Raw genomic sequence first — 27111 nt, forward strand, 5'->3', positions numbered from 1 at the left:
TCTAATCTGGCCTTCCTGTTCTTAAGTGACGCCAGTGGTTTTCACCTTGTGGTAAACCCTCTGTATTCATTTTCATGCAGGCATCTCTTGATTGTAGACTTGGACAATGATACCCCTACCTCAAGAGTGTTTTTGACTTCCCTAGATGTTGTGAATGTGTTTGTCTTCACTAGGGAAATAATTCTGGGATCATCCCCTGTAGATGTGTTCCATGGTCTTCCAAGCCTTTTGGTGTTGCTGAGCTTGCCAGTGCATTCTTTCTTTTTAAGAATGTACCAAAATGTTGATTTGGCCACTCCTGAAGTGTTTACTATCCATCTGATAGATTTCCTTTGCTTTTTCAGCCTAATGATGGCCCCCATCACTTGTATTGATACCTCTATGGACTTCATGTTGAGAGTTCCGATGAACAGCTACCAAATGCAAATGTAAATACTTGGAATGAACTCCAGACCTTTTATCTGCCTAATTTGTCATGGAATAATGATGGAAAAGGTCTTACTTGCCCATGAAGCCACTTGTTAGTCAAGTGTCCAATTACTTTTGATCCTCTGAGAATGGGGTGACCATATATAAAACTGGCTGTAATTCCTGAACGGTTAATGCAATATTTTTGTCCAACCCTTTAAATTAAAGCTGAAAGTCCACATTTCAATCACATATTGGTTACTTCATTTCAAATCCACTGTGGTGGTGTACAGGAGCAAAATTACAAATATTGTGTCAGTGTCCAAATATTTATAGACCTAACTGTATATATATAGTATATATACGTATACTGATCAGTGCAGCTGATGAGTGTGAGGCGCACGAAACAGGCTTGTACTGCTACGCATTAAAATCTTTTTCCTGTATCTGTGTTGATATATACACTCACTGGCCACTTTATTAGGTACACCTTGCTAGTACCCCCTTTTGCCTTCAGAACTGCCTTAATCCTTCGTGGCATAGATTCAACAAGGTACTGGAAACATTCCTCAGAGAGTTTGGTCCATATTGACATGATAGCATCACGCAGTTGCTGCAGATTTGTCGGCTGCACATCCATGATGCGAATCTCCCGGTCCACCACATCCCAAAGGTGCTCTATTGGATTGAGATCTGGTGACTGTGGAGGCCATTTGAGTACAGTGAACTCATTGTCATGTTCAAGAAACCAGTCTGAGATGATTCGAGCTTTATGACATGGCGCATTATCCTGCTGGAAGTAGCCATCAGAAGATGGGAACACTGTGGTCATAAAGGGATGGACATGGTCAGCAACAATACTCAGGTAGGCTGTGGCGTTGACACGATGCTCAATTGGTACTAAGGGGCCCAAAGTGTGCCAAGAAAATATCGCCCACACCATTACACCACCACCACCAGCCTGAACCGTTGATACAAGACAGGATGGATCCATGCTTTCATGTTGTTGACGCCAAATTCTGACCCTACCATCCGAATGTCGCAGCAGAAATCGAGACTCATCAGACCAGGCAACGTTTTTCCAATCTTCTATTGTCCAATTTTGGTGAGCCTGTGCGAATTGTAGCCTCAGTTTCCTGTTCTTAGCTGACAGGAGTGGCACCCGGTGTGGTCTTATGCTGCTGTAGCCCATCTGCCTCAAGGTTCGACGTGTTGTGCGTTCAGAGATGCTCTTCTGCATACCTCGGTTGTAATGAGTGGTTATTTGAGTTACTGTTGCCTTTCTATTAGCTCGAACCAGTCTGGCCATTCTCCTCTGACTTCTGGCATCAACAAGACATTTTCGCCCACAGAACTGCCGCTCACTGGATATTTTCTCTTTTTCGGACCATTCTCTGTAAACCCTAGAGATGGTTGTGCGTGAAAATCTCAGTAGATCAGCAGTTTCTGAAATACTCAGACCAGCCTGTCTGGCACCAACAACCATGCCACGTTCAAAGTCACTTAAATCACCTTTCTTCCCCATTCTGATGCTCGGTTTGAACTGCAGCAGATCGTCTTGACCATGTCTACATGCCTAAATGCATTGAATTGCTGCCATGTGATTGGCTGATTAGAAATTTGCGTTAACGAGCAGTTGGACAGGTGTGCCTAATAAAGTGCCCGGTGAGTGTATGTATATATATATATATCTACTACTACTTCCGGCTGCTCCCGTTAGGGGTCGCCACAGCGGATCATCCGTTTCCATTTCTTCCTGTCTTCTGCGTCTTCCTCTGTCACACCAGCCACCTGCATGTCTTCCCTCACCACATCCATAAACCTCCTCTTTGGCCTTCCTCTTCTCCTCTTCCCTGGCAGCGCCATATTCAGTATCCTTCTCCCAATATACTCAGCATCTCTCCTCCACACATGTCCAAGCCATCTCAATCTTGCCTCTCTTGCTTTGTCTCCAAACCGTCCAACCTGAGCGGTCCCTCTAATATAATCGTTCCTAATCCTGTCCTTCTTCGTTACTCCCAGTGAAAATCTTAGCATCTTCAACTCTGCCACTCCAGCTCCGCCTCCTGTCTTTTCGTCAGTGCCAATGTCTCCAAACCATATAACATAGCTGGTCTCACAACCATCTTGTAGACCTTCCCTTTAACTCTTGCTGGTACCCTTCTGTCGCAAATCACTCCTGACACACTTCTCCACCCACTCCACCCTGCCTGCACTCTCTTTTTCACCTCTCTACTGCACTCCGCGTTACTTTGGACAGTTGACCCCAAGTATTTAAACTCAAATGCCTTTGTCACCTCCACTCCTTGCATCCTCACCATTCCACTGTCCTCCCTCTCATTCACGCATAGGTATTCCGTCTTGCTCCTACTGACATTCATTCCTCTTCTCTCCAGTGCATACCTCCACCTCTCCAGGCTCTCCTCAACCTGCACCCTACTCTCGCTACAGATCACAATGTCATCCGCGAACATCATCGTCCATGGAGACTCCTGCCTGATCTTGTCCGTCAACCTGTCCATCACCATTGCAAACAAGAAAGGGCTCAGAGCCGATCCTTGATGTAATCCCACCTCCACCTTGAACCCATCTGTCATTCCAACCACACACCTCACCATTGTCACACTTCCCTCATACGTATCCTGCACCACTCCTACATACTTCTCTGCAACTCCTGACTTCCTCATACAATGCCACACCTCCTCTCTCGGCACTCTGTCATAAGCTTTCTCTAAATCTACAAAGACACAATGCAACTCTTTCTGGCCTTCTCTATACTTCTCAATCAACAATCTCAAAGCAAACATCGCATCTGTGGTGCTCTTTCGTGGCATGAAACCATACTGCTGCTTGCTGATCATCACCTCTCCTCCCAACCTAGCTTCTATTACTCTTTCCCAAATCTTCATGCTGTGGCTGATCAACTTTATACCTCTGTAGTTGTTACAGTTCTGCACATCGCCCTTGTTCTTGAAAATCGGTACCAGTATGCTTCTTCTCCACTCCTCAGGCATCCTCTCACTTTCCAGGATTGTGTTAAACAATCTAGTTAAAAACTACACTGCCATCTCTCCTAAACATCTCCATGCCTCCACAGGTATGTCATCAGGACCAACTGCCTTTCCACTCTTCATCCTCTTCATAGCTGCCCTCACTTCCTCCTTGTTAATCCACTGAACTTCCTGATTCACTATCCCTACATCATCCAACCCTCTCTCTCTCATTTTCTTCATTCATCAGCCCCTCAAAGTATTCCTTCCACCTTCTTAGCACACTCTCCTCACTTGTCAGCACATTTCCATCTCTATCCTTGATCGCCCTAACTTGCTGCACATCCTTTGCAGCTTGGTCTTTCTATCTAGCCAATCGGTACAAGTCCTTTTCTCCTTCCTGGGTGTCTAACCTGTCATACAACTCACCATACGCCTTTTCCTATGCCTTTGCCACCACTCTCTTTGCTTTACGCTGCATCTCCTTGTACTCCTGTCTACTTTCTTCATCTCTCTTACTATCCCACTTCTTCTTTGCCAACCTTTTCCTCTGTATAATTTGCTGTACTTCCTCATTCCACCACCAAGTCTCCTTGTCTTCCTTCCTCTGTCCTGATGACACACCAAGTACCTTCCTAGCTGTCTCCCTCACTATTTCTGCAGTGGTTGTCCAGCCATCTGGCAACTCTTCACTACCACCCAGTGCCTGTCTTAACTCCTGCCTAAACTCCACACAACAGTCTTCCTTTTTCAACTTCCACCATTTGATCTTCGGCTGTGTCTTCACTTGCTTCCTCTTCTTGGTCTCCAAAGTCATCCTACAGACCACCATCCTATGCTGCCTAGCTACGTTCTCCCCTGTCACCACCTTGCAGTCTCCAATCCCTTTTAGATGGCGCCTTCTACATAAGATATAGTCCACCTGTGTGCACTTTCCTCCACTCTTGTATGTCACCCTGTGTTCCTCCCTCTTCTTGAGATATGTATTCACCACAGCCATTTCCATCCTTTTCGCAAAATCGACCACCATCTGTCCTTCCACATTTCTCTTCTTGACTCCATACCTTCCCATCACCTCCACATCACCTCTGTTCCCTTCACCAACATGTCCATTGAAGTCCGCTCCAATCACCACTCTCTCCTCCTTGGGTACCCTCTCCACCATGTCATCCAACTCACTCCAGAATTCTTCTTTTTCATCCATCTCACACCCAACTTGCGGGGCATATGCGCTGATAACATTCAGCAATAAACCTTCAATTTCCAGCTTCATACTCATCACTCTGTCTGACACTCTCTTCACCTCCAGCACGCTCTTGACATACTCCTCCTTCAGAATTACCCCTACCCCATTTCTCCTCCCATTCACACCATGGTAAAAGAGTTTGAACCCACCTCCGATACTCCTGGCCTTACTCCCCTTCCACCTGGTCTCTTGCACACACAGTATGCCTACCTTTCTTCTTTCCATCATATCAGCCAGCTCTCTCCCTTTACCAGTCATAGTGCCAACATTCAAAGTTCCAACTCTCACCTCCACATGTCTACCCTTCCTCCTCTCTAGCTGCCTCTGGACATGCTTTCCCCCTCTCCTTCTCCTTCGCCCAACAGTAGCATAGTTTCCACTGACACCCTGCTGGTTAACAGTACCGGTGGTGGTCGTTGGTAACCCGGGCCTCGACCGATCCGGTATGTAAGTCTTATTTATGATCCGCATATTTGATTTGGCAAATATTTTACGCCGGATGCCCTTCCTGACGCAACCCTCCCCATTTGCTCGGGCTTGGGACCGGCGCTAAGGATGCACTGGCTTGTGCATCCTCAGTGGCTGGGTTGTATGTATATATATATATATATATATATATATATGTATGTATGTGTGTGTGTGTGTGTGTGTGTGTGTGTGTGTGTATGTATGTATATGTATGTATGTATGTATGTATGTATATATAGATCAATTTTTCTCAAATTCAACTTAAAAATACAATCAGTGACTCATTCTTTATTCCCCTCAGCTTGTGATCTCTCGCCTGAGACAGACCTAAATTGTATTATCAATGTAATAAGAGAAAAAAAATCACCTGTTACTTTGAATAAAATTTTGTATCCAAACATTAAGTATAGGTTCCCTGAACTTCTATCCCCACCCTCAGAGTGCTTGTCAATTTTTTTTCCGGCCTTGGTGTATTTTGTCAAGCTGTGATGTAAATTGTTCGTCTGTGACATGTGACAAATAAATGCATATGTTGGAAAAGTTCAATAAAAAAGATTTAAAACTAAAGCCAAATATGTGCATATGCACGATTCATTCATTTGGGGTGCTTTAACTATGCACTCTCCCTCATGCCTCTCGGAGCATCGAGGGCTGTTTTTCTCCTCTTCTGCTCTGTGCTGGACTGTTAGTGCATAACCAGATGTGGAAAGAGCAGCAAAATATTCCGTTCTTAGTGTTTCAGTAGTATCCATCATCCAAACTGCTTATCCTGCTCTCAGAATCGCAGGGATGCTGGAGCCTATCCCAGCAGTCATTGGGCGGCAGGCGGGGAGACACCCTGGACAGGCCACTAGGCCATCACAGGGCGTTTGTAGTATCCACGATCAGCAATATATTCGGTTTGTTAGCGTGTGATAAATGCAGAATGAGCTGGAACTGCTGCACTGAGTAACAGCCAAAAGGGAAATTTCCACTTCCATCTTTACCACTACGTTGGCTGACCAATCGCATAACTTCAGAATGCTGTTGCTCACCTGATTCAATACTCCAATTGTGTCAAACTTATCACTCAGTCAGTCAGTCACTCTAAACGTGATCACTCAATGACATTTGTGTTTATAGGGCTGGCTCCGCTGGGCGGTCCAGTCAAAAATGTATGAATAAATTAATTGTTGATGGAAGATGTGCCGATGTTATGCCAAGTTCTGCCTGCCCACCGATAATTGTATGCACCTTGCAGGAGCGCGGACAGCTAAAGGAAAAACCACCAGACATTATAATAATTTTTAAGACAGAGTATTACTTAAAAGCAATATAAGCTTCTTTGTCAGGTTCATCAACGATGAAAAATTATCTGAAGTCTGTAGTTTTTGAACATTTAGAGTCATTAACGTTATATTAGACTCGGTAGCATTTCCTTGATACAATTAGTCTGAAATTTACAAGGTTTCTCAATATTTCTTAGGGCAAACTCTTCCTTTATGTGTTTTTTAAGCATATAATTTCAGATAGTTATACTAAAATGAGGTTTTTAAATGTGAAAAAATTAATGTGCGGTTTCAAATTCACTCTTTCAAAGTCAGTCAAATAAATTATGTCAGGTTAAGTCAAGAGTTTATATTTGTCACATACATAGCCGTACTCCTCATACAACATGTACTGAAATGCTTTTTCTGGCGGATGTCCGGACTGCTGTTGGTGTATTACAAAATAAAATATAAATGTATAAAATGAAAATACATAAAATACAATATATAAGGGAAAAAACTATGAAGATAAAGATTAATGTAAAGTTCTAATGTAAACACAAATCTGTATACAAAAAAATTTCAAAAAGACAAGGGGGTGCAGAGAAAAATACAAACCAAAAACGAGAGAGAGAGAGCAAGAGAGAGAGACCGTGTGTGTGATAAATATGTTGATAAAACCATCTGATTCCTATCAAACTTTGATTTGAAGTGTCATTAATTGTGTGTTAAGGGGTTCATGCATTATTGTTGCTGCCAAGTAATGCATCCTCTGTTATTTCAGCTTAGGTCATTATTAAATGTATAAAATACACACTGCCAAGCCAAAATGGCCCAAACTATGTGTCGGTAAAAACATTTGATTCCTAACTCTCCAGATACAAAATTACAGTGTGGATGCATTATTTAGCAGAACTGTATATTATTTCCTGCAGAGAATTCCATCCCCTCCTTTTTCAGACCGGATGAGTGTTACATACACTTCCGTTCAAAAGTTTGGGATCACCCAAACAATTTTGTGTTTTCCATGAAAAGTCACACTTATTCACCACCATATGTTGTGAAATGAATAGAAAATAGAGTCAAGACATTGACAAGGTTAGAAATAATGATTTGTATTTGAAATAAGATTTTTTTTACATCAAACTTTGCTTTCGTCAAAGAATCCTCCATTTGCAGCAATTACAGCATTGCAGACCTTTGGCATTCTAGCTGTTAATTTGCTGAGGTAATCTGGAGAAATTGCACCCCACGCTTCCAGAAGCAGCTCCCACAAGTTGGATTGGTTGGATGGGCACTTCTTTGAGCAGATTGAGTTTCTGGAGCATCACATTTGTGGGGTCAATTAAACGCTCAAAATGGCCAGAAAAAGAGAACTTTCATCTGAAACTCGACAGTCTATTCTTGTTCTTAGAAATGAAGGCTATTCCATGCGAGAAATTGCTAAGAAATTGAAGATTTCCTACACCGGTGTGTACTACTCCCTTCAGAGGACAGCACAAACAGGCTCTAACCAGAGTAGAAAAAGAAGTGGGAGGCCGCGTTGTACAACTGAGCAAGAAGATAAGTACATTAGAGTCTCTAGTTTGAGAAACAGATGCCTCACAGGTCCCCAACTGGCATCTTCATTAAATAGTACCTGTTAGAGCCTGTTTGTGCTGTCCTCTGAAGGGAGTAGTACACACCAGTGTAGGAAATCTTCAATTTCTTAGCAATTTCTCGCATGGAATAGCCTTCATTTCTAAGAACAAGAATAGACTGTCGAGTTTCAGATGAAAGTTCTCTTTTTCTGGCCATTTTGAGCGTTTAATTGACCCCACAAATGTGATGCTCCAGAAACTCAATCTGCTCAAAGAAGTGCCCATCCAACCAATCCAACTTGTGGGAGCTGCTTCTGGAAGCGTGGGGTGCAATTTCTCCAGATTACCTCAACAAATTAACAGCTAGAATGCCAAAGGTCTGCAATGCTGTAATTGCTGCAAATGGAGGATTCTTTGACGAAAGCAAAGTTTGATGTAAAAAAAATCTTATTTCAAATACAAATCATTATTTCTAACCTTGTCAATGTCTTGACTCTATTTTCTATTCATTTCACAACATATGGTGGTGAATAAGTGTGACTTTTCATGGAAAACACAGAATTGTTTGGGTGATCCCAAACTTTTGAACGGTAGTGTATATGAAATTCACACTCCTGAGCCAAAACGGCCCAAAGTATGTGCTGATGAAACGATTTGATTCATAGATCTCCAGAAATAAATTTACAGTGTGGATGCATTATTCGGCAGAGGTGTATATCATAGTTGCTTCCCTACCTTTCTCAGCCCAGGTGAGTGTTACATGTTTGAAATTCACACTGTAAGGACAAAACGGCTCAAAATGTAAGCTGGTAACAGTGTTTGATCCTAAAGTGTCTGAAATTAAACTCAAGAAGTTATGTTATTCAGCAGAGGTGTATCTTATTACCTGCCGAGAACCTTTTGTATTGATACATTTTTATATGAAGCTCTGAAACCATTCAGTAGGACAAATATGCAAAAATAGAGGAAATCAGGAAGGGGGGCAATACTTTTTTATGGCACTGTATTCTAATGTAATGGCTCACACACCAGAAATGTGTTGAATCTATCACAAAAGAAAAGAGGAAGAAGGAACATGCTTATTGAATGCTGAAGAACATACCCTTTTATATGTGTGTGTGTGTGTGTGTATATATATATATATATATATATATATATAGATAGATAGATAGATAGATAGATAGATACTGAGCCAAACATTCAAACTTTAGAGTTAGATTTCATTAAATATTTGATATGGCTTTATATGTTCCGCATTATTACTGTATCAGATGGCAATGTTGATCAGTTTTCTTTCTCTAAAATATGCCCACTAGATTATCTTGTTGGTGTTATACCTATAATTTATGACTGTTAGAAATTCTGACCTGTACGTGAATGCTTTCTGTGCATTTAGGATCATGATTAGTTTCAAATGAACGCTTAGATCTGTGGTAAGAAAACAAACTATTGTGACCATCAGATGATGCAAAGTCCACCAAAACTATAACCACTTTAAAGTCACACTTCAGGCCTACAGCACATTTAATACTGAGGAAAGTAAACATGCTTCACAATGCTTGCTTCACATGCTTCCCCCATCGCCTCAGGTTAAGAGTCTGGGTGTCATCTTGGACAACACATTATCTTTTGAAGCTCACATCAACAATGTTACTCTGTCTGCATACTTTCACCTGTGCAATATTAATTGTCTTCGCCCATCACTTACATCTAACAGCACCGCCATACTCATTCACACCCTGGTTACATCCCGTATTGACTACTGCAATTCTGTCCTCTTTGGTCTTCCCCTCAAGTGTCTTCATAAATTTCAATTGGTCCAGAATTCAGCTGCCCATATCATCACCAGAACTCTTTCCATAGATCATATCACTCCTGTTCTTAAGCAACTCCATTGGCTCCCTGGTAAATACTGTATTGACTTCAAGATATTGCTTCTCACATTTAAGGCCCTTAATAACCTAGCTCCTTCATACCTTTCTGAACTCCTTCATAGCCACACATCCTCCTGCACTCTCAGATCCTCTTCTTCTCTCCAACTCACTACACCATTGGCCCACTTGACTACCATGGGGTCTCGAGCCTTCAGTCATTCTGCCCCCTGCCTATGGAACTCTCTCCCACAAGACGTTCCCAACAGAGACACTCTTTCAACCTTCAAATCCCATCTCAAAACATACTTTTTCAAACTGGCATATTCCGTTTGATCCATGCTTCATTGAGTTTTGTGCAGATAATGATTTTATACTTATCTGTTGTATTAACTTTTTATTCTTTACCCTGTTTTGTTTTGATTTTATGCTGTCTGATACAGTGCTGTTTTTTTTTAACTGTGTTCTGTAAGGTGTCCTTGAGTGCTCCGAAAGGTGCCCACAACTAAAATGTATTGTTATTATTATTATTATTATTATTAACAAGATTATCAGTAAATATATGAAAATGTAAGAAAAACAACAAATGAGTGCCCCCCCCCCCTTTTCAAGTTTTCACTTGTGGAAGATGGCAACCCTAGTTACATTATTGTTCACTTCCACTTACTATCATTTGTAATATGTTAAATATCTTCAAAAGGAGGGGGGTGAGGTGGGGCTTGCAGATCACCATCACCACTCGTGTTGAAGACTTGACTCGCTGCATTTAGATTTAATGACTCCGGTATTGGGCTGCCATCCGTTCCATATTTTATGGAGTCATTACTATTTTCTCATTAAAGTGATTGTTCCCTCGCACACAGGAAATGACTCTTGCTAAAATCTCATACCATGGAAAAGATAGTATTACGTTCGATAGTCGACTGATATTCAAATTCAGCAGCTAATAAGTTCTTATTCCTATGGCATAAAAGTTTAAAGTAATTGCATTTGACATATCCTGATTTGTGAATTTGTGTAATAGTGTTTTTTTAATGAATTGCTTTTGTTCAGATTTGATGTTTTGTATTTCAAAATGCATTAGATTGACAAGATCTTCTAATGTTTTTCGAAATATAAATCTCATGTCCATTTTTATCATGCCTTGTCATGTGCATCAAGTTCCTGTGCACGAATAAAGGATAATTTCTCGCGTGCTGGTTTTGGGACAATACTGCCCATGTATATCATACCAGACCATTGAGGTGATAGCAGTAAAATTAAGTGGTTTTATGGAATCCCCAGAGGTATCAATTTATTGTGTGCGCACTACAGATCTTAAATGAAGACAAAAATTACACAATGTTGCTTTTATGAACAGCAAAATGTTGTGTTCCTTTCTGACTCAAAGAGGACTTGGCTTATTTCTCAATCCTCGTGCATCACTGGAATAAGACATGGTAACAGCACAGCTCCATTAAATATCTTCATTCTATATGAGGAAAATGATCCAATACCTAAAATCAGAATCATGTTTATTGGCCATGTAGGTTTACACTACATGGAATTTGACTGCGGTTTCGTGGCTCTCTCGGTGTATTTAACATAGAATAACAACAGTACAACACAACAATCTTCAGATCTATACACAAGTATTGACTTACACAAGTGAGATAAGAGGTGATGAAGTGCAAAGGTGCAGAGAATATATCAGAGATGCTGACATAATGTTAGAAAGTTACATACATGCTTGAGGTAGATGGATATGACAAAGCATACTAGTATACACTACACTATATACAAAATTGTTGGATTTATTTGACAGTGTTAATTGTCCATTTGAATGACAGCCCACGAAAAGAAACTGTTTATATATCGGCTTGTTTTGGTGTACAGTGCTCTGTAGCACCTACCAGAGGGGAGGAGTTGGAACAGGTTGTGACCAGGGTGTGATGGGTCTGTAGTGATGTTGCCTGCCCATTTCCTGAATCTGTGGAGATGTGTAAGTCCCAAATGAAGGGCAGGTTGGCACCAATAATGTTCTCTGCAAACTTAACTGTCCATTTTAGGCTGTCCTTGTCCTGTTTGGTGGCCAATCCAAACCAGACAGTAAAGGATTTGCAGAGGACAGACTGAATTATCGCAGTGTAGAACTGAATCAGCAGTTCCTGAGGCAGGCTAACTACCTGAGCTGGCAGAGAAGGTACATCCTCTCCTGGGCCTTTTTGATGATTGTGTCTGTGTTGGATGCCCACCTTAGGTCCTGGGAGATTGTAGAACCCAGAAATCTGTAGGTTTTAACTGCAGACACCATGCTGTTGAGTATGGTGAGGGGTGGGGGGGCAGTGTTAGGGGACTGCTCCTGAAGTCCACTGTCATCTCCACAGTTTTGAGCTTGTTCAACTCCAAGTTATCATGGCCACACCAGTGGGCCAGCTGTTCAACCTCCGGTCTATATACAGACTCGTCACCATCCCGGATAAGGCAAATGAAGGTTGTGTCGTCCGCAAACTTCAGAAGTTTAACAGACAGGTCACCAGAGTTGCAGTCATTTGTGTAGAGGGAGAAGAGTAGAGGGGAGAGCACACATCTCTGTGGGGCACCAGTGCTGATTGTCTAGGTGCTGGATGTGATTTACCCCAAACTCACCTGATGCCTCCTGTCTGTTAGGAAGTTTTTAATACACTGACAGATAGGGGCTGTACAGTGAGCTGGGTGAGTTTGGAGTGGAGGATTTTCTGGGACGATGGTGTTGAACGCTGAGCTGAAGTCCGTTAATGTCTGGCCTTAGGTCTTGTGCAGTAGCAATCCAGGAGGATGAGGTGAGAGCAACATTCAAAAAGCTGAACATTAGGAAAGCAGCAGGGCCAGACAGCATCAGTCCTGCTTTGTTCAGCCACTGTGCAGCACAATTGGGCCCAATATTTTCCACCATATTTAACACCTCTCTAAGTCAATGTACACTCCCACAGTGCTTCAAACTCTCAACCATCGTTCCTGTGCCAAAGACCTCAAAGTTCACCTGCCTCAATGACTTCAGACCAGTTGCCCTAACATCTGTGGCCATGAAAGCATTTGAGCGCATCATTTTGTCACACTTGAAATCTTGCACCTCCCCAATGATGGACCCATATCAATTTGCCTATCGAGCCAACCGGTCTGTTGAAGATGCAGTTAGCATAGCCCTGCAACAACTGGAATCACCAAACACCTACACACGCATCCTGTTAATAGACTTTAGTTCCGCTTTCAACTCCATCAACCCACTCAATCTCTTTACCATACTCTTGAATATGAGCATTGACCCAGCCATATGCCACTGGATTCGGTGCTTCCTGTGGAACAGGCCACAGAGGATGAAGGTTAATAACCTAACGTCATACCCTCTTACCCTCAGTACAGGTGCTCCTCAGGGCTGTGTTCTCTCCCTCTGGCTCTTCTCACTTTACACCACCCACCTCACATCCACGGATAGCTCTGTGAAAATAATAAAATACGCAGACAACACAACCATTGTAGGCCTCATCTCCAACAATGATTAAACCCAGTACCGCACTGAATTAGACCAAGCTGTTACTTGGTGCGCAAACAACAATCTTCTGCTTAATACAGCCAAAACCCAAGAACTCATTATTGACTTCCGATGCATGCTGAATCCTAAATCACCCATACTGTCACGTATCAGGAAAGAACCCAAAAGCAGACGGGACAACCAGGTACGGGAAGAATCAAGTCTTTATTGAAGTAGCTGATCTCAGGGGTAGAGCAGGAGTTGGCTCAGTGGCAGGTAGGCAGGCAGGCAGAAGTCCATGAAAGGCGACGTTCCAGCGAAGACTGGTCCATAGCGGAGGCCTTTTAAGGGTGAGGGCGATTGCTGGGGTGAAGGGGGGGTCAGCAGGTGTCAGCCGGTGTAGCAGGTGTCAGCTGGCGTAGCAGGTGTCAGCTGGTGTAGCAGGTGTCAAGGGCGATCGCTTTGATGTCAAGGGCGAGAGGCTGTGACAGTACCCCCACTCCGATTTGCGCCACCGGGCGACCTACCAGGCCCGTTAGGGTGCGTCCTGTGGAAGTCCCGGATGAGGTTCGCGTCCAGGACAAGGCGACGAGGGACCCAACACCTCTCCTCCGGGCCATATCCCTCCCAGTCCACGAGATACTGCAGGCCGCGACCGCGGCGACAAGAGTCCAGGAGACGACGAACGGTGTAAGCTGGATGATCGTTGATCATACGAGGAGGTGGGGGTGGGGGGGCCGGAGGAACTAGAGGGCTGGTAGAGACAGGTTTGAGGCAGGACACATGGAAGGAAGGGTGAACCCGGAGAGTGCGGGGCAGCTTCAGACGGACCACAGAGGGGTTAATGACTTTGACAATGGGAAAGGGACCAATATACCTGGGGGACAGTTTTTTAGCGTCCGATCTCAAGGGTAGATCCTTGGTAGAGAGCCATACCTCACCGGGGGAGTAGTCCGGAGCAGGGGTGCGATGACGATCTGCCAAGCGCTGGTAACGGCCGGAGGCCCTGAGCAGTGCAGCACGGGCTCGCCGCCAGGTCCGACAGCACCGACGGACATGGGCCTGGACCAACGCAACTGGAATGTCTACCTCTTGAGAAGGAAAAAGGGGGGGCTGATAGCCGTAAAGGCATTGAAAAGGGGACAACCCAGTAGCAGACGATGGCAAGATGTTATGGGCATATTCTACCCAGGGAAGTTGTGAGGACCAAGAGGATGGGTTGGCAGACACCAGACAGCGGAGAACAGTCTCCAATGCCTGGTTGGTCCTCTCGGCCTGGCCGTTGGTCTGAGGATGGAACCCCGATGACAGGCTGACGGTGGCACCGATGGCAGAGCAGAAAGCCTTCCAGACAGCAGAAAGCCTTCCAGACAGCAGAAGTGAACTGGGGGCCACGGTCAGACACTATATCACGGGGAAGACCGTGGACCCGGAAAACCTCCCTGACCAGCAGATCCACAGTTTCTCGGGCCGAAGGCAGTTTAGACAAGGGCAAAAAGTGAGCAAATTTACTGAAGCGATCAACAACAGTCAGTACAACGGTGTTACCGTCAGAGGCGGGCAGACCAGAGACGAAATCCAAGGACAGATGCGACCAGGGACGGTGTGGAACAGGCAGGGGGCGCAGCAGACCGGCACTGGCCCGAGTGGAGGGCTTATTCTGGGCACAAACAGGACAGGCAGAAACAAAAGACCCAGTATCCTCCGTCATGGAAGGCCACCAGAACCGCCTACGGAGGAAGGCTAGGGTACGGGTTACTCCAGGATGGCAGGTAAGTTTGGAAGAGTGAGCCCACTGCAACACGCTAGATCTAACAGCGTCTGGAACAAACAAGTGCCCGGGGGGACCGTTACCTGGGTCAGGCTGAGTCTGTTGTGCTGCCATGACCTCCCTTTCAATGTTCCAGGTGACAGCCGCAGCCGCAACCACACAGGTAGAGGGAACGATGGTGTCAGGTTGGAGCTTGGGCTCAGACTCCTCCCCATGCCCACGAGACAGAGCATCGGGCTTGGCATTCCTGGAGCCAGGTCTGTACGTCAAAGAAACATTAAAACGACCAAAAAAGAGCGCCCACCTGGCTTGGCACGCGGTGAGTCGCTTTGCTGACTGGATGTATTCCAGGTTCTTATGGTCAGTCCACACTATAAAAGGAAGCTCAGAACCCCTCCAGAAAATGTCGCCGTTCCTCCAGTGCCAATTTCACCCCCAGGAGCTCACGATTCCCCACATCATAGTTCCTTTCAGCTGGGGAGAGACGGCGAGACAGGAAGGCACAGGGGTGTGTCTTGCCATCCTCACTGGAGCGCTGAGAAAGGACCGCCCCCACCCCAATCTCAGAGGCGTCCACTTCTACAACGAACTGCTTGGTTGGGTCTGGCTGGATGAGGATAGGAGCTATGGTGAAGCAGTGCTTGAGGGCTTGGAAAGCTGCCTCTGCTACAGGGGTCCACAGGAACGGTCTGGAGGTGGAGGTAAGAGCGGTTAGTGGGGCCGCAACGCAGCTGTAGTTGCGGATGAACCGTCTGTAGAAGTTGGCAAACCCGAGGAACCTCTGAAGCTGCTTACGGCTGGTCGGGCTTGGCCACTCAAGAACCGCTCTGACCTTGGCGGGGTCCATTCTCACCTGCCCATCGGCCACGATGTAGCCCAGGAAGGTGACTGAAAGGGCATGGAATTCACACTTATCTGCTTTTACGAAAAGGCGGTTCTCCAGAAGCCATGGAGGACTTGGCGGAGGTGCATGACATGCTCTGACAGGTCTCTGGAAAAAATCAGGATATCATCCAGGTAAACAAAAACGAAACGATCCAACATGTCACGTAGGACGTCATTGACCAGACTCTGGAAGACAGCTGGGGCATTAGTGAGACCAAACGGCATCACCAGATATTCAAAATGCCCAAGGGGGGGTGTTGAAGGCAGTCTTCCATTCATCTCCGTCTCGAACGCAGACCAGGTGGTAAGCATTGCGGAGGTCTAGTTTAGTGAACACTGTGGCTCCCTGGAGAGAATCAAAAGCGGAAGTCATGAGGGGCAGAGGGTACTTATTCTTGACTGTGATGTTATTGAGGCCTCTATAGTCAATACACGGTCGGAGGGTCTTGTCCTTCTTGGCCACAAAAAAGAACCCCGCACCAAGGGGTGATGATGACGGGCGAATAAGACCAGCAGTCAAGGAGTCCTTGATGTACCTCTCCATGGACTCCCACTCAGGCTTGGAGAGGCTATATAGGCGGCTGCTGGGGAGGGGAGCGCCCGGCAGCAGGTCAATAGCGCAATCATAGGGGTGATGAGGAGGCAGGGAGAGAGCTTGCTGCTTGTTGAACACGGCTTGGAGGTCATGGTACTCTGGAGGCACCAGTGACAGGTCAGAGGTCTCAGAGCTTGACACCTGACAGGGGACAGACTAAGGCAGAGCAGACTGGAGGCATATGGCATGACAGACAGGTCTCCAACTTGAAATTCTGGCCGATGACCAATCAATATGGGGACTATGCTTAACCAGCCAGGGATGACCAAGTATAATGGGAACAAAGGGAGAATTGATAACGAAAAAACTGAACTCCTCTTGATGGTTTCCCGACAACAGGAGGCGCACAGGCTCGGTCTTAGAGGTTATCCGGGCCAGGAGACGTCCATCCAGGGCATTAGCTTCAAGAGGTTGGTCCAGACTCACAGTGGCAAGACCTAGCTGCTTCACAACACTTGCATCCAAAAAGCTTTCATCAGCTCCAGAGTCAATTAAAGCCAAAAGTTTAGTGGACTGACCTTTAAAAATTATGGTAGCTTGCAACTGGGTACGTGGACGAGGAGACAGAGGGCAGACAGTTGGGCTCACGAGGATCCTCCCCCTCCCTCGTGAGCCTGCTAGTTTGACGGAACGGTGAGGGCAGGAGGCGAGAAAGTGACCAGGCTGACCACAATACAAGCAGCTGTTCTCGGTGATGCGGCGTTGATGCTCCTCCGGGTTGAGCCGGAAGCGGCCGAGTTGCATCGGCTTCGAAGCTGGGGAAGAGTCACGCCTCGGGCTTTCTCGGAGGACGGCAACCTCAGTCGAGCGAGCTCGGCCCCCACAGTTTGGAGGTGTGGCCCGTGGTAAGTTGTTGTGACCAGGAAAGCGGCGCGTCCTCTCTCGCCTCCGCTCCCGGAGATGATTGTCCACATGAATGGCCAGGGTAACCAATTCCTCCAACCCTCCAGGCTCGGGGTAGGAAACCAATTCATCCTTTAAGGATTCGCTCAGCCCGTTGGAAAAGCCGGCCTGGAGGGACTCGTTGTTCCATCCGCTCTCCGCTGATAGCGTACGGAACTCATCTGAGTAGTCAGCGACGCTGCGGGAACCCTGGCGGAGAGAGATTAGTCTTTTTGACGCATCCTTTCCCCGCACGGGATGATCAAAAATCTGGCGAAAAGCAGTGGTGAACTCAGCGTAGGATGAGGAAGTGGAGGCCCGCATCTCCCCCACTGCTGTAGACCAATCCAGGGCGCTTCCCCGGAGAAGACCCATGATGTAAGCGACTTTGGCTCCATCCGTGGAATATGACTGGGGCTGCTGGTTAAACACAATCTCACACTGCATCAAAAAAGGGCGACAAAGTCCAAAATCTCCATCATACTTATCGGGCAGGGCAACCCATGGTTCCTTAGCCGAAGTTGATGGCGCTGGGGGTGGCGGAGCTGGAGGGGCGGATCCCGGGCTAGCGGAGGCACTAAGTTGGGTCTGGATTCCGGAGGTCTTTGAGCTGAGCCCACGGAGGGCGTCAGCCATCCCCTGTAGCACCTGGCTGTGCTGGCCGAGGACCGATTCCTGGTTGGCTACAGCCTGGCAGACCGTGGCCAGGTCTGTGGTGGAATGGTCTGCTGGGTCCATAGTGGCTGGAACGTACTGTCACGTATCAGGAAAGAACCCAAAAGCAGACGGGACAACCAGGTAAGGGAAGAATCAAGTCTTTATTGAAGTAGCCGATCTCAGGGGTAGAGCAGGAGTTGGCTCAGTGGCAGGTAGGCAGGCAGGCAGAAGTCTATGAAAGGCGACGTTCCAGCGAAGACTGGTCCATAGTGGAGGCCTTTTAAGGGTGAGGGCGATTGCCGGGGTGAAGGGGGGGTCAGCAGGTGTCAGCTGGTGTAGCAGGTGTCAAGGGCGATCGCTTTGATGTCAAGGGCGAGAGGCTGTGACACATATAAATGAACGGTAACTCCATCACCACCACCGACTCTTTTAAATTCCTTGGAACTTACATCAGCAATAACCTGAAATAGAAAATTAACACTGAACACATCATTGCAAAAGCTCAACAACGACTTTACTTTCGTAGGCAGCTTAAAAAATACCGGTTCAAACATCAACTGCTCGTTCTGTTTTACTCAGCCATTATCGAGTCCATCATAACATCTTCGATTACAGTATGGTATGGCGGCACAGACAGTCAAACATGGGAAAAAAATGCAGCGGATTGTCAACATGGCATCCAAAATCATAGGCAACCCACTCCCCTCAGTTGAATCTCTACATACTAACCAGACTGTAAAGTGAGCAAAGAAGATCACCTCCGACCCCTCACATCCTGCTCATCACCTCTTTCAGCTCCTTCCCTCAGGGAGGCGCTACAGGTCACTGTCAACTACGACTAAACACTTCGCAAACAGTTTTTTTCCCTTAGCCATAAGGACTCTGAATTCCTCCCTATAGTGCCTTCCTCACACACCATTGGTATAAATACCACCATTCACCTGTTATGCCTGATATGTTTATTTCTGTTATTGTGTAACTGTATTGTTCGTGAAAATATGTGGAGTCTGTTGTTGTCCATGTATGTATTGTGCTGCAGAGTGTAAAGTGTACCAAAAAAAAAAAAATCCACCAGCCTTGACTCTGTGGTTAATAAAATTATCTATCTATCTATCTATCTATCTATCTATCTATCTATCTATCTATCTATCTATCTATCTATCTATCTATCTATCTATCTATCTATCTATCTATCTATCTATCTATCTATCCATAAAACAGCGTGGCGGTTGTCATCACTATTTTTGAGATGCTAGAATTTAGCATATACTGGCATCTAGTGGCTAGACGTCAGTATGCTACAACAGAAATATTCGTGCCTTCAGTACGCGAATAACAAAATCGGAATGCATGGTCGGACATGTAGAATTGTATTGAGCAAATTAAATTCTTCGCAAGTGTAACCCACATGGTTAATCATGTGGGTTACACAAGCTTTTGCTGGCCACATAAAATGAGGTGCCGGGCTGGATTTGATTCTTGGGCCTTGGGTCTGAAGTGATCTACAGTACTGGGACAGAGTATGAGCTGTGTTTGTTGAATGAAAATACTTGTATGATGATAGAACTTCAGATCTTCTTGTGCAAGTATGTATGAACAGTATTCTGCAGATGATAAACATAGCCACTGTAAGTAGGGCACATCCAAATAAACAAAGCTCGTTTATTTAATGTGCAACTACACTTGCTTTTATCTTTGGCAACTGATACAGGTCTTTAGTACATTTCTGTATTTTGTGCTGTTGGATTTTTCATACAAGGTTGTGGGGAAATAAAAGAACCAGGCAATGAGGAAAAAATAAACCTGAAAATCAAGCTATGTACAGGGGGAGCTCACAGTGTAGTCAAAAGTTAAAAATAACCTCAATGCTTTATTAATGAAAGCAAAATGCAGGTGAAAAGTGCACTCGATAACAAATTCATAACTTTTAAATCTATTAATTAGATTAGATTGTTTTATTAGCGACACGACTAAGGCCAGTTAAATTTGTTTTTGGTACACAAAATGACCGGGATTTCACTCCTACCTAAAATGACAATGGGTGGTCAAAATCACCGCCCATGGTCGCAAAATACGTGAGATGTTTGTCTGTGCGCGGCAAAAGAAGCTCGCTAAAATGGCTTCACTAGTCTGGCAGTTCTACAAGATGTCCAAAAAAACCCCAATAAAACGGTTATATGCAGCGTGCGTGAAGCAGAAATCCCTTGTGGTGGAATGCAATGACATTTTAATACCACGAACCTCATTAGACAGTTGAGAATTTGTCACGTCAAAGAATATGGTGAATATGAAAGATAAGCCAGCACAAAGTCAGTATAGCAAGTTAGCCCTTTAGTTACTCGGTCTTCCGTCACTCAGCTGTCAGTTAGGGAGACATTTAAATGGCAGGAACCCTGTAAGCAGCGACAGTAAGAAGTCAAAAATAGATACCAACCAAGATTAAGGAATTCGTTGGCCTTGATCAGCAGCCTCTTTCTGTAGTGGAAGACGAAGGGTTCCGGTGACTTATTACCTTAGACTTGGACTGCTTTTATTGTCCTTGCCCTAGTATATGCATGTCTCATACATACAAGGTAGCGAAATTGCATTTCACATGGACCACAGTACCACTTAAAAACAAATAACACGCAGTAAATATTAAAAACAAAAGTGCATTAAAAACAAAAATTACTACACAGACCTAGACATCACAAACACACCTGACACGGACAGTGATTGAGAAGGTCAAAAAGTCATTTCATGGAAGGTCTAAGTGTTCAGGCTGTTGAGGAACCTCATAGCCTGAGGAATGAAACTGTTGCATAGTCTGGTGGAGGCAGCACAGATACTCCAGTGCCTCCTGCCAGAGTGTAGGAGGGTGAAGTGTGTGGGGTCCTTCACGATGCTGAGAGCCTTCCAGGTGCACCATGTGTCATAGATGGCCTGGGTGGATGGGAGAGCAGTTCCTGTGATTTTTCCAGCTTTCTTCACTAGCCGCTGTAGGGATTTGCAGTCGGAGGCCTTTCACTTCCCATGCTAGACAGTGATACAGCTGGTCAGAATGCGCTCTATGGTACTTCTGTAGAATGTGATGAGAATGGATGGGGAGAGACTCGCCTTCTTCAGACGCACAGGAAGTGAAGACACTGCTGGGCCTTCTTAGAGAGTGCAGTGACTTGTGAGGACCAGGAGAGGTCCTCTGTGATGTGAACACCCAGGAACTTAATACTGCTTATTCTCTCCACGTCCATACCATTGATGATCAGAGGGGTATGGTGGGTGCTGGTAGGGCTGGGCGAGACATTGACTTTTTACGTTATATCGATACATTTTCAAACAAGATATAGGATGAGCCAATACCGTTTCTGTTGATATAGTTTGATGTTGCGTTAAAATACATAATCCTTAAACTTAAACTCTGCAGCACAATACATACATGGACAACAACAGACACTCAACATATTACCACGAACAAAACAGTTACACAATAGCAGAAAATAACATCACGCATAACGATTAGGTGAATGGTGGTATGCATGCCAATGGTGTGTGAGGAGGGGACTATAGGGAGGAATTCAGAGTGCTGATGGCTTGAGGGGAAAAAAACAAACTGTGAAGCGTTTAGTCTTAGTGGACAGTGACCTGTAGCGCCTCCCTCAGGGAAGGAGCCTGGAAGAGGTGATGAGCAGGATGTGAGGGGTTGGAGATGATCTTCTTTGCTCGCTTTACAGTCCAGTGACCATGTAGGGATTCATCTGAGGGGAGTGGGTTGCCTATGGTTTTGGATGCCTTGTTCACAATTCGCTGCAGTTTTTTCTGTGTTTGACTAGTCTTGCCGCCGTACCATACTGTAATAGAAGATGTTATGATGGACTCGATAATGGCTGAGTAAAACAGAATGAGCAGTTTATGTTTGATCCGGTGGGTTTTCTAGTCTACGCATGCGTCAGTGTGAACCGTCTGCATTGTAGAGGCTCTGTTGTGAATTGACGTTTTTTCATCTAGTTTTTGACCACAATTTTACGCTACACTTTTAGATTCTGGTTGTTTTACCTATATATTTTAACACGGTATAAAAAAAAGTTGTCATCGGACCTTCGGATCTTAATTTCGACTGCTGCCAGCTTAACTGGGTTAATTATTAGCCTGGTGGCTAGGCTAGCCGGTCGCTTTTTATCTGAGGTTTTTAAGCTTTTGCACTTTTATGGAGTCTTATTCCAATTTGCTTGCTAATTGCTGGACAACAAACATGGCCGTGTGTGTGTGTGGATTGCCGTCCTACCTTTGCACACTTGAAGACTGACGTTACCCGACTGCAGGCTGAACTCAGGGAGAAGGACAAGTTAATCCTGGACCTATCATCCATGGACACAGCGCAATCAAAACACCTCTTTCTCCTGGGCAATCAGAGGGGTGCCGGTCCGTCCTGCCCTCCAGACCATACAGCGTCAACCCAGGACAATGATACCACTATTCCGTGGTCTGGAGGTGAAGCAATCCACTCTACAGGCCTTTCTACCCTGGGGGAGGATGTGTGGCTTAGCCTTGGAACTTTTAAAATCAGATTTCATGCATCTTCCCACTTTTAGCCGTGGCATTGGTCGTTTTAGCAGACTTTTGCAGCTTCACACCTGGCTTCAGTCGCAGTGCTCTCGTCTACAGTTTGGTTTTATTGACAATTTTAATCTGTTCTGGGAGCGCTGTTCGATTTTTAAACGTGATGTACTCCATCCAAATCGAGCAGGCTCACGAATGCTGGCTGCAAACGTGTTTTATTTCATTGTCTCCAACTCTCGTGTTTGTGCTATAAATAATAACGTTTGATGCCCGCACACAGGTGCGGACAGTTCCGTCACTAATTGACGTCCACATGAGCAAAGTGGCTTAAATTTTGGTACCGTTGTAAACCATACTTATTCAGGTCCTTTGGCGAGTTCGATCCATCATACCAATGACTGTCACTCTGCCATACTAATTCCTGTAATAATAAACCATAGACACAGACCCTGTAATCTCCCTGTAACATACAGGGAGCTAAGCAATTTGTTGCCAGTTCAGACTTCAATTATCAGCCCCCCACAAAGTCTTGCACCTCAGACAAAACATGGCTTTATTAAACGTCAGGTCACTAACTAATAAGTTATTTTTAGTTAATGATCTTATAAGTACCTATAACCTGGTCTTCATCCTACTGACCGATACCTGGCTGGATAGAAATGGCGCAGTCGCGCTTATTGAGACTGCACCTCCTGGCTTCAAATTCATCCATACCACCAGATCTGATAAGAAAGGCGGTGGAATAGCTGCTTTCTTCTCTGATTCCTATAGTTGCAAGGAAATCCCCCTCGGGCAATTCACGTCTTTTGAACACCTTGCTCTTACCATACATTGTACTGCTACGATTTTAATAATTACTGTCTATCAGCCACCAAAATCTAAACATGGCTTTCTTGATGAATTTTCGGAGCTACTGTCTATGGTTTCTACTGATTATGATTGTTTCATCATCTTGGGTGATTTAATGTTCATGTTGACAATCAAACAGACCCCGATGCTAGAAACCTAATTAGCTTACTGGAGGCATTTGCTCTCACTCAGCACGTTTCCGGACCCACCCACAATAAGGGGCATACTCTAGACTTTGTCATATCAAAAGGACTTAATATTACTGTTCCCTGTGTCATGGATGTTGCTATTTCTGATCACTGTAGTATATTTTTTAATGTGTCTGCTCTTCCTGTACAACAGAAGAGCACTCAAATGATCCAAAAACGCTTCACTGATAATAATACAATTGAAACCTTTCAGAAAACTGTAAATGAGTCGTCGCCATTCATGCCATCACAAACTGGGGATCTTGTGAACGGCTTCAACTCAAAAATACGAAATATCTTTGACAACATTGCACCTGTTAAAACTAAAAACATAGAAAAACAAAAAGCTCCCTGGAGAAATAGAGTGGTTGTTAGGCAGCCTAAGAGAGTTTCACCAAGCAGAACGACAGTGGAGAAAGACTAAACTTCAGGTTCACCATGAAATTTACAAGGATAGACTGAACAAGTACAGCAAAAAAAATAAAAAAATAAAAAAAATAAACAGGCTAAACAGTCTTTTTTCTCTAAAAGCATTAATGAAAATATTAACAATAGTACAGTGCTTTTCTCTACTATTGACCGATTTATTAATCCATCATCTCCAAACCCATCAGAGATGCTGCCCACTGAAAAATGTGAGCAATGTGCTACATTCTTCAATAGCAAAATTATTGCCATTAGACAGAACATTAGTGCCTCAAGATTCAGTAATGAACCTACCCTCCAGTTCTCCAGAAATATCACTGGCGCCATGTATCACTTTGACACTCTGGACCTTAAAAGTCCAGACAATATTGTTAGGCAGCTCAGGTCGTCCACCAGCTGCTTGGATCTTCTCCCTACAATTTTTTTTAAAAATGTGTTTCATTGCTTAGCACATGACGTTTTAGAAATTATTAACTACTCTCTTCAGGCAGGTGCATTTCCTGCAGCACTTAAGAAAGCTGTCGTTAAACCACTTCTGAAGAAGAGTAATCTTGATAAGACAGTTATTGCCAACTACAGGCCCATCTACAACTTACCATTCCTCAGCAAAATACTTGAAAAACAGTTTACTCTCAAGTTAATAACTATTTAATATCTAAGAACCTTCTAGGCATTTGTCAGTCAGGTTTTCGATCTCACCATAGCACAGAAACATCACTTATCAAAGTTGTGAACGATCTGCATATGAACACATATTCTAATAAAGTGTCTGTTGTTGTGCTTCTGGATCTCAGTGCCGCCTTCGACACTGTTGATCATGATATTTTGCTAGAGTGATTAGAAAAATGGGTCGGCCTTTCTGGCCCGGTTCTCAACTGGTTTAGAGCATACCTTCAGGACAGGAAGTTCTTTGTGTCTGTTGGAGACATTTCCTCAGACAAAGTGGGTATAATGTGTGGGGTACCCCAAGGTTCGATTCTTGGACCACTACTATTCAATCTCTATGTGCTCCCACTTGCACATGTTATACAGAAATACAAAATAAATTACCATAATTATGCAGATGATTCACAACTGTACATATCCCTATCTTTTGATGACCTAGCTCCCATACGTTCCCTAATTCAGTGTATTGATGATATTACTCTATCGATGTCGGATAACTTTTTACAACTGAACAAAGACAAGAAAGAAATACTTATTTTTGGTGAAAAGACTCAGGGACAGAGAATTGCAGCTCATCTCAGCTCTCTGTTTCGGGAGTGCAAAGGTGAAGCTAAAAATCTTGGTGTAATCATAGACAGTGATCTAAATTTTAAGAGCCACATCAATCATCTCACAAGATCAGCCTTCTACCATCTTAAAAACATTTCAAAACTAAGGGGCTTTCTATCAATATCAGACTGTGAGGAATTCATTCATACATTTATAACAAGTAGACTAGACTATGGCAATGGACTATTCACCGGCCTCCCAAAATCAGTTGTTCACCAACTAGACGTAATTCAAAATGCGGCAGCACGTGTTCTCGCCAGAACTAAAATGTATGAACACATTACATCTGCTCTTAGATCTCTGCATTGGCTCCCCGTAAAAACTAGAATTGATTTTAAAATTCTTTTAATTGTATACAAAGCGCTAAATGGCCTTGCACCATGCTATATAAAAGACATGTTAATTCCTTATAAACCAACAAGAACTCTCAGGTCCAATGGCAGTGGTCTTTTAACCATCCCTCATACTAGGTCTAGAGCAGGGGAAGCTGCATTTTCTATTTACGCCCCAAGTAGATGGAACGCCCTGCCTGAGGACATGAGAGAGGCCCCCACACTGGACAGATTTAAAAACCTTACTTTTTAAAACAGCCTACAGCTAAATTCATAGTGTGTGAGTGTTTTATATATTTTGCTATTTTTATATATTTAGCTCTGTTGTTGCTTTTAATTAATCAGTGTTTACGGCACTTTTATTTATTTTACTAACTCAGTTTTAAACTTGTTCGTACTGTTATAAAATTTGCCTGTACTTTTATTTATTTTTTGTGAGGGGGGGATATTTTATTGATTTAATTGTTTCATTGTGTGAAGCACTTTTTGTTAGATTTGTTTGTATGAAAAGTGCTATACAAATAAAATCGGATTGATTGATTTTTAAGCTGCCTAAGAAAGTAAATTCGTTGAGCTTTGGCAATGATGTAATACATTTTATTTTAGCATTTCTTCAACTTTTTTACACATTTAGAACTTTTTAACACAAATGTGTAATATGGATATGTTTATAAACTACGTATGCCTTGAATTATTTATAATTGCCATTATGAAATATTGTACATCCATCCATCCATCCATTAGCCAAACCTCTTATCCTGCTCTCAGGGTCGCGGGGATGCTGGAGCCTATCCCAGTAGTTATTGGGCAGCAGGCAGGGAGACACCCTGGACAGGCTGCCAGTCCATCACAGTGAAATATTGTACATTTAAACATACATGTTCAGAAGTAGCTGACTTCATAAATATAAGGCTACTAAAACTATCATCAGTCAAATCATGACAGGATAGTAGGCTACTCCCCCCTATTCTAATGTGTGATTCTATGAATGAAACTGTCAAACTAGACTATAACTTCACATTTCTTACATCAAGATGGTGCTGTGGATGGTAGCCTCAGTTCTGCTCTCTATTGTACTTTGTCTGTTTTTATTTATTTGTTTAGTTTCCACAAACATAATTGGAGACAAGGGACAACCTTGGTGGAGTCCATCACCCACCGAAAACGTGTTTGACTTTGTGCTGAGAATGCGGACACAGTTCTCACTTAGGTTATACAAGGACTGGATGGCTTGTAGCAACAACTGCCCCGGTACCCCATACTCCCGTAGTACCCCCCCCCCCGCCACAGAGTGCCCTTGGGTACACGGTCGTACACCTTCTCCAAGTCCACAAAGCATGTAGACTGGCTGGTCAAACTCCCATGTCCCCCTCAGCACTTCCGCAAGAGTAAAGAGTTGGTCTGTTCCACGGCCA

General features: G+C 44.2%; 1 protein-coding gene across 1 annotated transcript in view; it reads left to right on the forward strand.

Moving 5' to 3' along the window:
* Positions 1–27111, forward strand: part of si:ch211-186j3.6 (neural-cadherin) — a 666499-nt gene that overhangs the window by 82271 nt on the left and 557117 nt on the right. The window contains 1 exon segment of the mRNA XM_056278708.1: positions 21008–21016. Coding sequence (XP_056134683.1) covers positions 21008–21016 — 9 coding nt within the window.

Source organism: Lampris incognitus, chromosome 4, assembly GCF_029633865.1.
Source record: "Lampris incognitus isolate fLamInc1 chromosome 4, fLamInc1.hap2, whole genome shotgun sequence".
NCBI classification, from domain to species: domain Eukaryota; kingdom Metazoa; phylum Chordata; class Actinopteri; order Lampriformes; family Lampridae; genus Lampris; species Lampris incognitus.